The 12,314-nt window shown below is 36.6% G+C and overlaps 1 protein-coding gene across 1 annotated transcript in view; it reads right to left on the bottom strand.

Moving 5' to 3' along the window:
* The window catches only part of RXFP1 (relaxin family peptide receptor 1), an 88,770-nt gene extending 76,953 nt beyond the window's left edge, over positions 1-11,817 (bottom strand). Inside the window, exon 1 of the mRNA XM_045550683.1 lies at positions 11,539-11,817. Coding sequence (XP_045406639.1) covers positions 11,539-11,653 — 115 coding nt within the window. The 5' untranslated portion in view covers positions 11,654-11,817. The remainder of the gene's footprint in view (positions 1-11,538) is intronic.
* Positions 11,818-12,314: the final 497 nt, after the last annotated feature.

Genomic DNA, 12,314 nt, shown 5'->3' with positions numbered 1-12,314 from the left:
TCCAATGATCCTCCCTAATTTCATCTCTAAGCATTTGCTTCAGTTCTACTTTTAAACTACTCCAAACTTTCCCTTACTTTCTAAGGACATCCTGCCTTGTCCTTTCATGGCTTTATGACCTAGACATGCTGTAGCTGTTCTTATGGCACCCTCCTCTTCTTTCCCTGGGAAGCAATACAAGGTAGAACTGAATTGAGTTCAACTTGCTTGTTCAGCTTGCTCATCATCTATGAACGGGAATAGGAATACTTGTCCTAAAAAATGAGAGATAATATACATAATTATGTAATATGACTTTGGTGTTTGTATGGTAAGTGAAAAAAACTCAGACTTGGGAATCAGATAAACTAAAATTCAAGTCCTGGATTAAGCACTGATGAGCCCGTGACCTTGGCAAATTCCTACATTTCAGGGTTGGCAAATATTGTATTTCAGGGTTCATATGAGGATATATAATTAGACAACCCTTACAAGTGCTTATCATTTAACCAGAACTTCAACAATTTGTAGCTATAACTTTAGCAATAATTCATATTAATGATCAGAATGTGGTAACTTTGATGTAGCACATTTTGTGTATTTAAGTACATAGAATAAAGTATATTATAATATATACTAAAAGTTTGCAACAATTTCCCCAGAATAAATTTAAAATAGTGTAGGTCCCTGGGAGACTAATTAGAAAAGAATGTTTATGATAAAGTAGCTTCTAGGAGAATGAGTGTATCATGTCAGACTATTCTTTACTCCTTCCAATTATTTATTACAAATTCTATTGTTTTAGGTATTTTATTGAAAGCTAATACATAAGCCCAGTGATTTGGGATTTTTCACATCTTGAACAAAACTTTTGTATTTTGGTGTTTTCTTCTATAATATTGTGATTAGTGTTGATTAGAACAACAGGGAAAAAATCATATAGTAAAATGTAGGGAAATAGATTAAAAATAAAAATTACACAATAGGTAGGTGTAAGTTATTAAATGAATACAAAAAACGATTTTCAGCAACAGAAGAGAAAGAGTACAGAATTTTGAGTCAGGATATTTGACGTAGAAACAAAATAGGGTGAGCACATTTTTGTGTGACTTAAAAAACTACCAAATGAAGAGAGAATAACTTCACCAATTTTGAAAATTCTGATTCTCTTATAGAAGTTTCTTGAGAGTGAGGGTAAATATGCATATTCACTTGGGTCTGTTTAACACTGTTGAGAAACAGCTAAAAATCTGATATTATATGATTTGCAAATTCTCAAGAGTTCCTATTTTACTATTTCATTATAGCCATTATTTCAAATTACTGTGGCTTTGTGATTATAATTCCTGCTTACCAAATGCTCCCTGGTTTTAGGATATAATCAAATATGCAACCTTCATGATCATCCCTTTTTTCACTCTTCCTCCACTAAAACGAGGCATTTTGACTGTGTGTCATTGCCTAGGGAAGGTAGAACACAAAAGAACCTTTCTAGAATAGTCAAATTCGTGGCTTTGAGTTCCAAAGCTTAAAAGTCATGGCTTTCTAACTGCAAAAGCCAAGTGTTTGAGTGAGAAGAATATTTTTTTCTTTCTTTTTCTTTATTTCTTTTTAAAATCCTACCATCTTGGCCTTGAATATCAAGGCCCAATGCTGAGGGACACAGAGCATTGTGTCTCTCCACAACCTGTAGAGAGGGAGAAACATGTGTGACCCCCTCAAAGGAGTTTTCCTGAACTTGGTGAGAGCTACGTGTAAGAATGAAGCACACTGTTCCCTTGGGATCTAAAACTCCTTAAGGGAAAGGAGGAGGTAGAAATTGTCAAGAGAATTTTGGCGATTGCCTAAGCAGAAGTGATTCTTGTCTCAAATGCTAATATGCAGTCCAAGGAGAGGGCAAGGGCACGTCTCCAGGAGAAACCATGTTCCCTGCTTGGTGTGAGGGGCCGAGGAGCAATGGTGATGGTGAAGGGGTGAGCTAGAGACGGGGCCTTCGTCAGCTCCAATTCTGCCTGGGCTCCTGTCAGGTGAGGAAGGACATTTAAGGGTTTCCTATGCTCTCCTGGAAAGGCTGGTTATGAACAGTCAATATAAAGTGCTCTTGTCTGGTGAGAAGCATGTGGATTAGCTGGAGAACATGGAAGTGCCTGATGCTTTGGTAGGTGTGATGCCAACACCTGCCAGAATGAGTCAACCCTCATGAGAAGCTGGCAAAGTTACTGCAGATGTTCACCTCTCTACTTTGATGTCCTACAGCCTAGATGCTGTTGGTCAGACAGAAAAAGGTAGAGCAAGTAAGATTTCTCAAGTGATTGTATTTTAAAGAAAAAGTGCCTAATTTTAAAACCACGCTACTTTGAATTAGCAAACTTAAATATCCTATCATTTTATATAGGAGTCATGAGCTATGAGTTTAGTCACAGGAACATGAAATCTCCTTTTTGCACATCTGAGGTTTGTGGACTAAAAACACGAAAATTTTTATACCAAATACCATACCTGGATTTGATTTGCTTAATATTCTAATATAATGATGGCACAAGACTGTTAAAGTGTGTGCGTGTAGTAGCAGTAGTGTATAACATTTCCCTCCACCCTCAAACTTGCTGCCATTGCCTTTTTCACCTTCTTCCCTGAATCCCTCCCCAACTCTGTGCTTTCTGAGGAAAAAAAAAAGGGACAAAAGCTGAGAGATGGATTCCGAAAAAATTAATCAGAGTAGAAAAACTTTGTGCCCAAGAGGACCCTGTGCAGCAGGAGAATGCGCATGTCGGGCGTGGGTCAGGATTGAGGGGCTGAGCAATTGAAGGCAGAGTAATTGAGGGCAGAATGAGTCCACATGCCTTTGGGTCAAAAAGAGAGAAATCTTCCATGTAAAAAGAGTCAAAGGCTCTTGGGGATTGAAGAGTGATGAGGAACAGGAGAGGGCGTGGAGCTTTAATAAGAGTTGTGCAGATCATATAAAATGGAGTATTCTTTAATCCTTTTCAGTGGCATGAATAAGGTGCACACCCTTGTTCTAGATGAGTTTCTTTAAATGTGAACCCATTCTGGGACTGGACGACATACGGTGGTTTTATAAGGGTTACACAAGTGTCATCACTCACACATATGCTTTAGTTTGATTCCTACCCAGACTCTGTGTTATGGACTGCTAGGTGACATCACAGAATTCTTCTTTTATCTCTGAGGGCTTGTTCTCTGTCCACAAAATTTATTTAGTTTTATTCAACATAATGTATAATCATTCTTTTTTTGAGTCCTCTATAACATACTGCCTTGTTGAGTTCCATGCTTCTTCATCAGTACCATATTCATTCATTCATTCACTTATTCATTCATTCATTTGTCATTTATCTATTCAGGTGTTTATTATAACTATACCATTGGCAAAATGTTGAGAGGATAAAATAATGATAAATTGTTTGACTTTAACCTTTCTGTTCACATTTTAATTTAATAATTCTAGTCTGTGTTTATTCCTATCTGTCTATCTTAGATTGTAAAATCCTAGACGGAAAGCAACACAATTATTTCTTTGTGCAGCTTTTCCTAGTTAATGACTATAATAACTGTGAGAGTAATATTGAACCTGCTACATATGCTAGCACAGAAACTTTGAAAAAAGATGCCCAAAACCCAGAAGCACTACATTAAGCTTTGTACAGTTTTTTTCTCCTACTAAAATGGATTTGATCGACAGATGATTCGCCACATTATTTGAGGTCAACACTGGGGATGAATGCTAGGTCATTTAGAAAAGCTATTGAATATTGACAAACAAAAACACTCCCTCTATTTGTAGGACTTCAACTGTTGTGCTATAAGCTCACAAGATCAGGGGTAAGGACTGCAATTAAAAGGGCAGAAATAAAAAATCTAAATTTGACTTAGCTAAACTAGTCACCTCTCTTGATCTTAACACAAAGAGAGAGGTTACATGGCGGTTGAGAGAAGCTAACAGAAAGCTTGACTGATGATGTCATCGTTTCTAAGTTTGAAATGTGTGAGAAAGTACAAACATTTATAAACCATGAGGCGGTTTTGCAATTTCCAGCAAATCAGCCACAACTGGGAAAGTAAAAATGGCAAATCTTCTGGACCACTGAAAATGAATCAAATATTTCTAGCCTGCTTTGGGAAAACCTATTAAAATATCAAAAGGCTGGGGTGAGCTACAGTGGGTGAGAGAAGAGGATAAAAAGAATCAGAGGTTTTATGAGTGAAGGTAATGACAGAGTGAATTGTGCTCTGTCTCAGAAGCCAGTGCCTGAGCATTTATTTTCATTAATTTATATTTGCTATATGTAGCCTGGATAAAAGCTTCCAAAAAAGTTTTATAAGGAAGATTATCTGATTTCCCTTAGCAGATTCAGACATATACATTTATAAATTTTGTAGCAAATTTGTCAATTCACATTCACTTGTATGTTTTATTCTATAACATTTTAATTTAAAATCTTTAAAGTAAGATTTATCTGTTTAAATAACTGCAGCTACAGAAACCAGCAGGGTCATAGTTTCCTTATACTATGAGGATTAGGTTAGAATCAATTTACTCAACACTAAAAAAATCAGCCCCAAAATGTTCATGAATCCAGGTAACTGCAAAATGGGGGCGGGTGGAGTGTAATCTCCAAATACTATGTCTGTTTAATAGGCATCTACTCTCTATGAAAGTCCTAATTCACGAGGAGGAGGTATTAGGGAGACAAGGTGAGTAGAAATAAGAATTTGTGTTGCAAGGTTTAGGACCTAGAGAGATTTTCTCTTTGTGGGTATTTTGTCAGGAGGTGTGGTGAGACTAAGGAATAGAAAAATGGTTAGGATAAAAAGGAGAAATTTAAGTGCTATGGGAGAAAGAGGAGCTGTTTGATTAGAGTTGGAAACGAACATCTGGGCCACTTGGAGACCAAGAAAGGAAACACTGCTGGAGTGTCCACTTTGCATTAAACAGACTATCTGTAGGGGGGGAGAAAAAAATGAGAAATTGAGCACATGGCAGGGTCAAAACTTGAAGGAAGTAGGAAAGTAGCTGAGGAGAATTGTTTACTTTTTATATACCACACTTATCCCAGTGCCTGGAACTAAAATGCAAAGACAGTCTCACCCCACGTGATAAATAAGAAATCAGACTGTCATGATAATGGGTAGTTTACTACCAGTGTGGGATGTGTTTGCTACCAACTCACGAATTGTTAATACCTTAGGGTAGCTTTATGCAACAGTGGGGGTGCACTACTTTGCTCTGTAACTGTCCTTCCAAGCCCCACCAAGTTGAAAAACATGTTCCTCCATCTCAGGAGACGATGTGTGCTAGGGCGGGCAGAGGGAGGAAAAGAGTAAGTTCAGAGAGACTCTACTCCCTCTGAAGAGGGCCTCCACCGTCCCTCCTCTCTGCCACCAGCCTAGGCAGAAAGATGGAAGAGATGGTCTTTTTTGGTGGGAAGGATGAGGTTAAGCACGTGGGTATTTGGTGCCTACACTATCTGGGGTATCCAGAAAAAGGAGGGTGTTTGTCTGGAGAACAGAAGGGTCTGAGAGATTCTGATACTCTACAAAGTATTCCTGAGAAGTTGGCAAAGTTTCTTCTGCTGTAGATTCACTGTAAACCTGTATAGCGACGCTCAGTCTCATTTTTCAATCTATAGCACATAAAGACTCTCTCACCTAAGAGGAATGACCCCAATGGCTAGATTCACCATGTGCATGGCATGGGATGAAAAGGGCTGCATCTTTAGAAATGACCTTACTTGTCTCAGCGATGGGACAGTGATATGGGCCGGAAAGGGAATGCCAATAGTGAGGACATCCACTGGATCTTGATGTATTCAGAACATTTTAAAAGCCTCTTCCATTAAAGTTCCTCTGGACCTGTCTGCAAACATGCAATTGAGGTGGTGGGATGACAACCTTTCTCTCCTTGGTTGTGAAAATGATTTAAAATGTTTATCTACCAGGTAGGCATGTGAAAAAGGATTATACTGGTTTAGCATATTAGCAGAGTCTTAACTTTTGAGGCTAGGATTTTGGTAGATAATAAGTTTATTTTAGTAGTCTCAGTCTAGATTCTTTCAATTTTAAGGTGATATTTTACCCTTCTGATATTTCCTGCCCTTTTTGTCCCACATAGGAAATTTGGAGACAAACTTTTAAGAGAGAATAAAGAATAAGAGAGCTGAAAATAAAAGAAACAGCTATATGGCCTTAGTTTCTTCCTATGTGCAAAATGAAGGTATTGTTCTTCATAAGTTTTAAGTTTCCTTCCAACTCAAAAGAGTCTGATTTTACAAACTGAAATTAAAAAGGTACTTGAGAAACATAAGTAGAAACTGTCCAGCTAGACAGCAATTTACCCAAGGCTCAGACTGTGGGAAGCAGAAAAAGAGACTTCATATTATTTTTTCCTTAAATGAATTGAATAAGAATCAAGAAAAATGATTATTAGGAGACAATAGCATAACTAGATGTTTTAATCAATAAAATAGCTCATGTAATTGTATGGCCTCAGTTCAAGTGGACACTCCATCATCTAACAAAAAAAATTATTTAAAAGCTCAATTTCCTTTTACAAAGGATGAATCTTATTATTAAAGACTATATCTGATTATCTGCTGTCCCATTTTGTAGTTAATCGTGTGAGGGACATTTTGGTTCAGTTGAGCACCTTGGCTAAAGGTAGACCTGGAATTGAGTTTGGAAACAGGAGCTAGGAAGAGAGTGCTGTGTCCATCTGCAGTGTTGAGGGAGAACTTGAGTTCCTGGAGTAATGTGGGAGGGGAAATTGAGGAAGAACGATGCACAGAGAGAGTTAGAGAGAGTTGCTGGCACAGTGACCAGAGGCAAGGGCTCCATGTGACCTAGAGCAGCTAGTGACAAAGCCCCAGGTCCCCTTCCCAAAGATTAACTCTCAGAAATTTTTTGATAGCATTGATTATTTCAGAGACATATTCATTATTTTAAGAGATTGAAGAAATAAGGAGATCCCAGTGAATTCAGGTAATATTGAAATAATTATAAAATGAATCTATTTAACAAAAAATAAAATATTTAAATTCCTATAAAATAAAACTACGTAATAGGAAAATACCAACTTCTACTACATATAACAGCATATCTTTCTTTATACTATCTTTTTTTTCACTTGATATTTATTTTTGTGGTGACAGAGAATAAAACCTAAATTTGAAATGTTCACAACTTGCCCCCACTTATCTCCAAAGAAGGAAAGAGCTTTTGGTTTTAGTGTTGGCTTCTTGTTGTTCCGGGCAGGGTAACGGGTGAAGCTGTGGAACCGAAGAAGAGATCATATTGGATCACTACACCTAAAATGCGGAATAGAGCTGCTGGGTTGTCATGAGGGGAGAAAATATCTGGGAAGAGGAAGAGTTACACTAATACAGGAACTAAGTCAATACTTATTGGTACTTGGTATTGTATAGCTCAGTGGCATGTGCTGCAAACAAAAGTGCTTTCTATACATTCAAATTATTTACATGTGTATCCTAATTCATGAGTTGTTGGTGTACACTGAGGAATGTGTGTAGAGCAGGTAGCACCAGCTCACATGAAGAGATCCAGAAACTCAGAGGATGAATTTGTTGAACTGGCCTGGGATGGGGAGGCTGTCCCCCTAGGTGGTGGAAGCCCTGGATTTACCAGCCCGAAGAAGTTGGGCTGGTCTTTATTGCTTAATCTCTAAAATGGAGAAATATCTAACTTGCCTGAAGGCCAGTAGTCTAGATCAAGGGATCTGCTAAGGTCCTTTTTAATTCTAAGATGTCATAATTTTAGAAAGTATTGGAACTGAATCATGTTTTACTAGCAGAGGCTTTTCAAGAAGACAGACTTGGATTCAAATCTCTTTTGCAACATTTACTAGGGGGTGATGCCAAGAATGCTACTAAATATTTTTCATTTTCTGTTTCCTATTTTATAAAGTGGAATATCTCACAGGGTTATTATAGGGATAAAATGAGATAATGTTTGTAAAACACTTGCATGGTTCCTGGTCCATGGAAAGCTCTCAAGAAATGGAAAATATAAAAACAATCACACCCATACACATAAGGCTTAAAATCAAATGGTTTAAATGCTCATAGTTTTTTAGACAAAAAAAATTAATAAATAAACCTTACTAGATACTCAACTCCAGGCACTTCACTTTAACAAATTTGTACTGATGTGTGAAATTATGCTTGAGAAACTATTTAGTTCACAAATGTAATAATTTGTTTCCCTTTGTGCAGATAAGGATGCATTTGTATAGATTTATTAATCTTTCTACTTGAAACTTAAAAATGTAATTCCAAATTTATAGTAAGAACAATACAAATTTGTCAGGGACCTTCAAAAATTTAAGGTGGAATACTAGATACTTCTGTAGTCTGCATTTCGGTAAGTTTATTCTCCCATCTTTTGGAAGTGGGTAAATATGCCAATGTTCTCCTTTTTCATGTGCTAATCAAGCTAATGGTCTGTTCTAGGATTGTTTCTTCCTTTCCTCTTCTTGATAGTTGGAGAAGAGAATGGCTAGAAGTTACATCAGTGCCAAGATCCAAGGCAAAGACCAGGTACTCTGGTCAGTATCCGTAGGGGTCTGAAAGTGAGGGCCTTGCCAACTGGGTCAGTCCTTGGCAAAACACCAAGGTAGATCAAGTTTCTGTTTGGGTTGCTTCTATTTCCTATCGCTTCATTTGTTCCCTGTCAATCTAAAGTATTAGGTAAAATGACTGTTTTGATTAATGATATTGTTTAAGTAATAAGTAAAGCATTTGCTGGTAAGGATGTTTGATATAATTCATCTTGGGGATTTTTTTTAAGTTCTGATTTTGGGATAATTATAGACTCACAAAAAGTTGGAAAAAGTAGTACAGAGAGGTACCATATATCATCTACTCAGTTTCCCCAGTAGTAAAATCTTACATAATTATAGTACATTATCAAAACTAAGAAATTAACATCAGCACAATACAATTAACTAGACATAGACATATTTTTAAAGAATGAAAAATTTTCAAGGCTAAAAGGAAATCTTTTCTAAGTCTTACCTAATGTCACCTTTGTGTGAAACTCAGTTTTTACACTTTTCTCAATTAATTGAATTCTATATTAATTTGCTGTCTTCTCCACTCTATCCCTTTAGAACAGGGACCATACTGTATTCACCTATTGCTCATTAAAATACCTGGCACTCAATAGGTATTTTTGGTTAAAAGGATGACTAACAGTTGCTTATGTCAATAAAGGGCTTTACAGTCTTCAAAGCCCATTTATAGATGTTATTGCTACTGAGAATGATCATGGTCTGGGGAAAGAACATTGACTTTGTAAGCATTTAAATTTTGAGGTTTATTAGCTTGAGTCTTGTGACAAGGCACTGAATGTCCTTCCTCATGGGCTTAATTGTATCCATATAATAGAGTTGTGAAGACTCAAGGAGGTAATTTTTGTAATAAAGAACCAAACACGGAGGCTGTGGAAGGTAGACAGGGTAAAGGATTTGATTGCCATTTTACAAGCTAAGGCTCAGAGGAGGTAGTAAGACATTTGTTGAAAAATCATAGAACTAGTTCATCATAGTGCAGCTAAGCACTTAGACACTTTAGGTCAGGTGTCTTCCATGATATCACATTACCTTTCCCAGGTAACAGGAGAGTAGATTTAAAAAAAAAAAAGAAAGGCAAAGCAAGCAAGTAAACAATCACTCACTTTGGGGCAGTTACAGAGGTTTAAGAATTTGTCCTTACTAGTGAGTGGTTGTTGGATTTCCTTTGCTATGGGCACAGGAAATTCTCACTTAGGTGGGGCTGGGTAATAGGCTAAACCAGGGTTGTGGGTGTTATTTCAGGGGGTCTCTGCCAAGTCCCCCCCCTTCCCAATAGCCATTTAATACCAAGTAGCCAGGAATCTTGCTTGCCAAACCGCACCAAATGTTTATGCCCTTATCCCCTGGGGAAGGCAAGGAAGGATGAGAACTCAGAGCTCTCAACTATTCACATTACACTACCAAATTTTTTTTAATCAAAAGAGAATTTAAACCAAAAAAGACAGAGGCTTTTGGCATCATCATCACCATCACTTGCTATTTTCTGCTCATGAAAATAATTTCTTACTAACAAAAGACTACATGTAAACATGGAACTTTTTTTATTAATCTGAAATGACTGGTAACACATTGGCCAAAGTTGCTTCTCAACTGGTTCTAAACACCTTTTACATTCACTTGAATTCTTCATGTAGAAGTACCCAATATTATTTTGGAAGTATGCCTTTGTCTTATTCAATCTATTCATTTCACTAAAATGGAATAGGACATGGTAAAATATATTATTGATTTACAAGGTTGTTGGTTGCAAATGTCAAAAGCTCTGGTAGCTTTAACACTGAAGTATAATTAGAAACATTAATTTTTTGGTAGTGGTTTGCAATTTGATCTTTTTCCCTACCAGTTAGAAAAATGGAAATGTCAGGAATCAAGATTAGAGATAGAGAAAGGTAGGACTAGAATATTTCTCCTGGATTCTGAATAGTTTCTCTGGTTTTGATGCTGTCCCCAACCTTTGGCTACTCAGGTGAGGTATGCTAGAGGTAAGGAGAGAGAAGGAAAAAATAATTGCTTTGGTACACTACATCTCATTAGAATTGAGAGAGTTAGGATTTAAAGTTACCCTGAGACATTCCTGAATAGAGTATCTCATAGTAAATACAACCTTTGCAAACTTGTAAGAAATAGAATATAAACATGTTTGTGAGTTCTAAATTTGTTAAAGCTCACATTCTCAGTATCAAGGTTTTAAAGATACCCAGGAAGTTTTTTTTTCTTGGCTTAGCTTTGCCTTTCTCATTGTTTATTACCTAAGAAAAGTAATTTTTCTTTGTATCTACATAATATAATTCAAATGGGGCTTAATGTACAATGACTCCTTCCCTTGAATTTTAGAAAGATTTTCTGAAAAATAAACCATGGCACACATAGAGAAAGCAAAATTTGTCCTTATAACAATGTTTCTTTGGAACTTCTTGTGTGTCTGTGTTTTTCACTGCTTTATGCTGTCCCTTGTTTTTCTTTCAAGGAATAATGAGCAACCTTGCTAAATAAAAAGAGTTATATGAATGCATCTTTCTGCACAGAGACACACCTATGACATCAAATCACAAAGGATAAGGACAACAAAGTGTTACAATTACATAGAAACTGGAACAAACGTAAAGACTTTCTCAGAATATTTCAGTGGATGAATTCCTTGAACATAATGTCTTTAAGTACTACTACTGTTCAAATATTGTAACATTACTCATAATATCAATTAAACAAATTGGTTGTTTTGAAGCATAGGTTTATATGGCATGTTAGTCTTGCTTAACTATTGACTATGATATTATAGTTTTTAATATGAAACCCAGAAATGTACTAAGAATAATAATTCTGAAGTGAGATTACAATTTTATCAGTAAATGCATTTTTATCTTAGCATAAATATAAGTAATACACATTTGTACTTCTGATTATTTGACAAAAATCTAAGGTATACAAAATTAGATACTGAGCATACTTACAATATTTTCCAATAATTAAGATGTAGAAGAAGACAGGACCGGATGTCATTTCCTTCTCTCTGAGCAACTGATTAATGAAAGTGAATAAAATTTGGTCTTGGTTTCTGAGTCGCATACAGCTCACGGTGGTTGTGTGCTATTTCTGTCTGCAATCTTAGCAGCTACAAAGCAGTCCTCTCTCCTTCCTCTCTCATTTCCTTTCTCTCTGTCTTTCCATTCCCTCTTTTTTTCCTTTTTCTTTCTCTCTCTCAGCCTCTCTCCTCCCCGCCCTCCTTCTCTGAAAATCTTAATATCCTTCTTCACACACACACACACACACACACACACACACACACACACACACACACACAGTCAAAGCTGAACAGGGAGGAAAAGTTTCAGATCGAGAACACACAGGCTCTTCTTGTTCATTCTAAACCTTTTGTTTCTATGTACTACGAGTCTACAAATAAGGGTGTGTATGAGCACTGACAAGTCTGTAAACTGATCAAAGTCAAACTACTAGAAAGAAATTGAGCTACAGATACATCACAAACAAAACATACATATATTTTTCCTATGAAATAGGACTAGAAAAAAAGCAGAACTACATAGGGCAAAATGTCTTTGTGGAATTAACTATAAGGCAGGAATTAAAGTGTAACTGCAGCAATCTTCTGAAATCTGAGTTTGAAATTTGAACAAGAGGATATTGTTCAAAGAAAAACACAAAGGGGTAAGAAACATAAAATTCTTTTGAACTCATGAATTTTGCTACAGGGGAGACTGTGACATGT

This window comes from Lemur catta, chromosome 5 (genome assembly GCF_020740605.2).
Source record: "Lemur catta isolate mLemCat1 chromosome 5, mLemCat1.pri, whole genome shotgun sequence".
Classification (NCBI taxonomy): domain Eukaryota; kingdom Metazoa; phylum Chordata; class Mammalia; order Primates; family Lemuridae; genus Lemur; species Lemur catta.
Note: the sequence above shows the minus strand (reverse complement) of the source record. Positions and strands in the feature narration are given on the sequence as shown.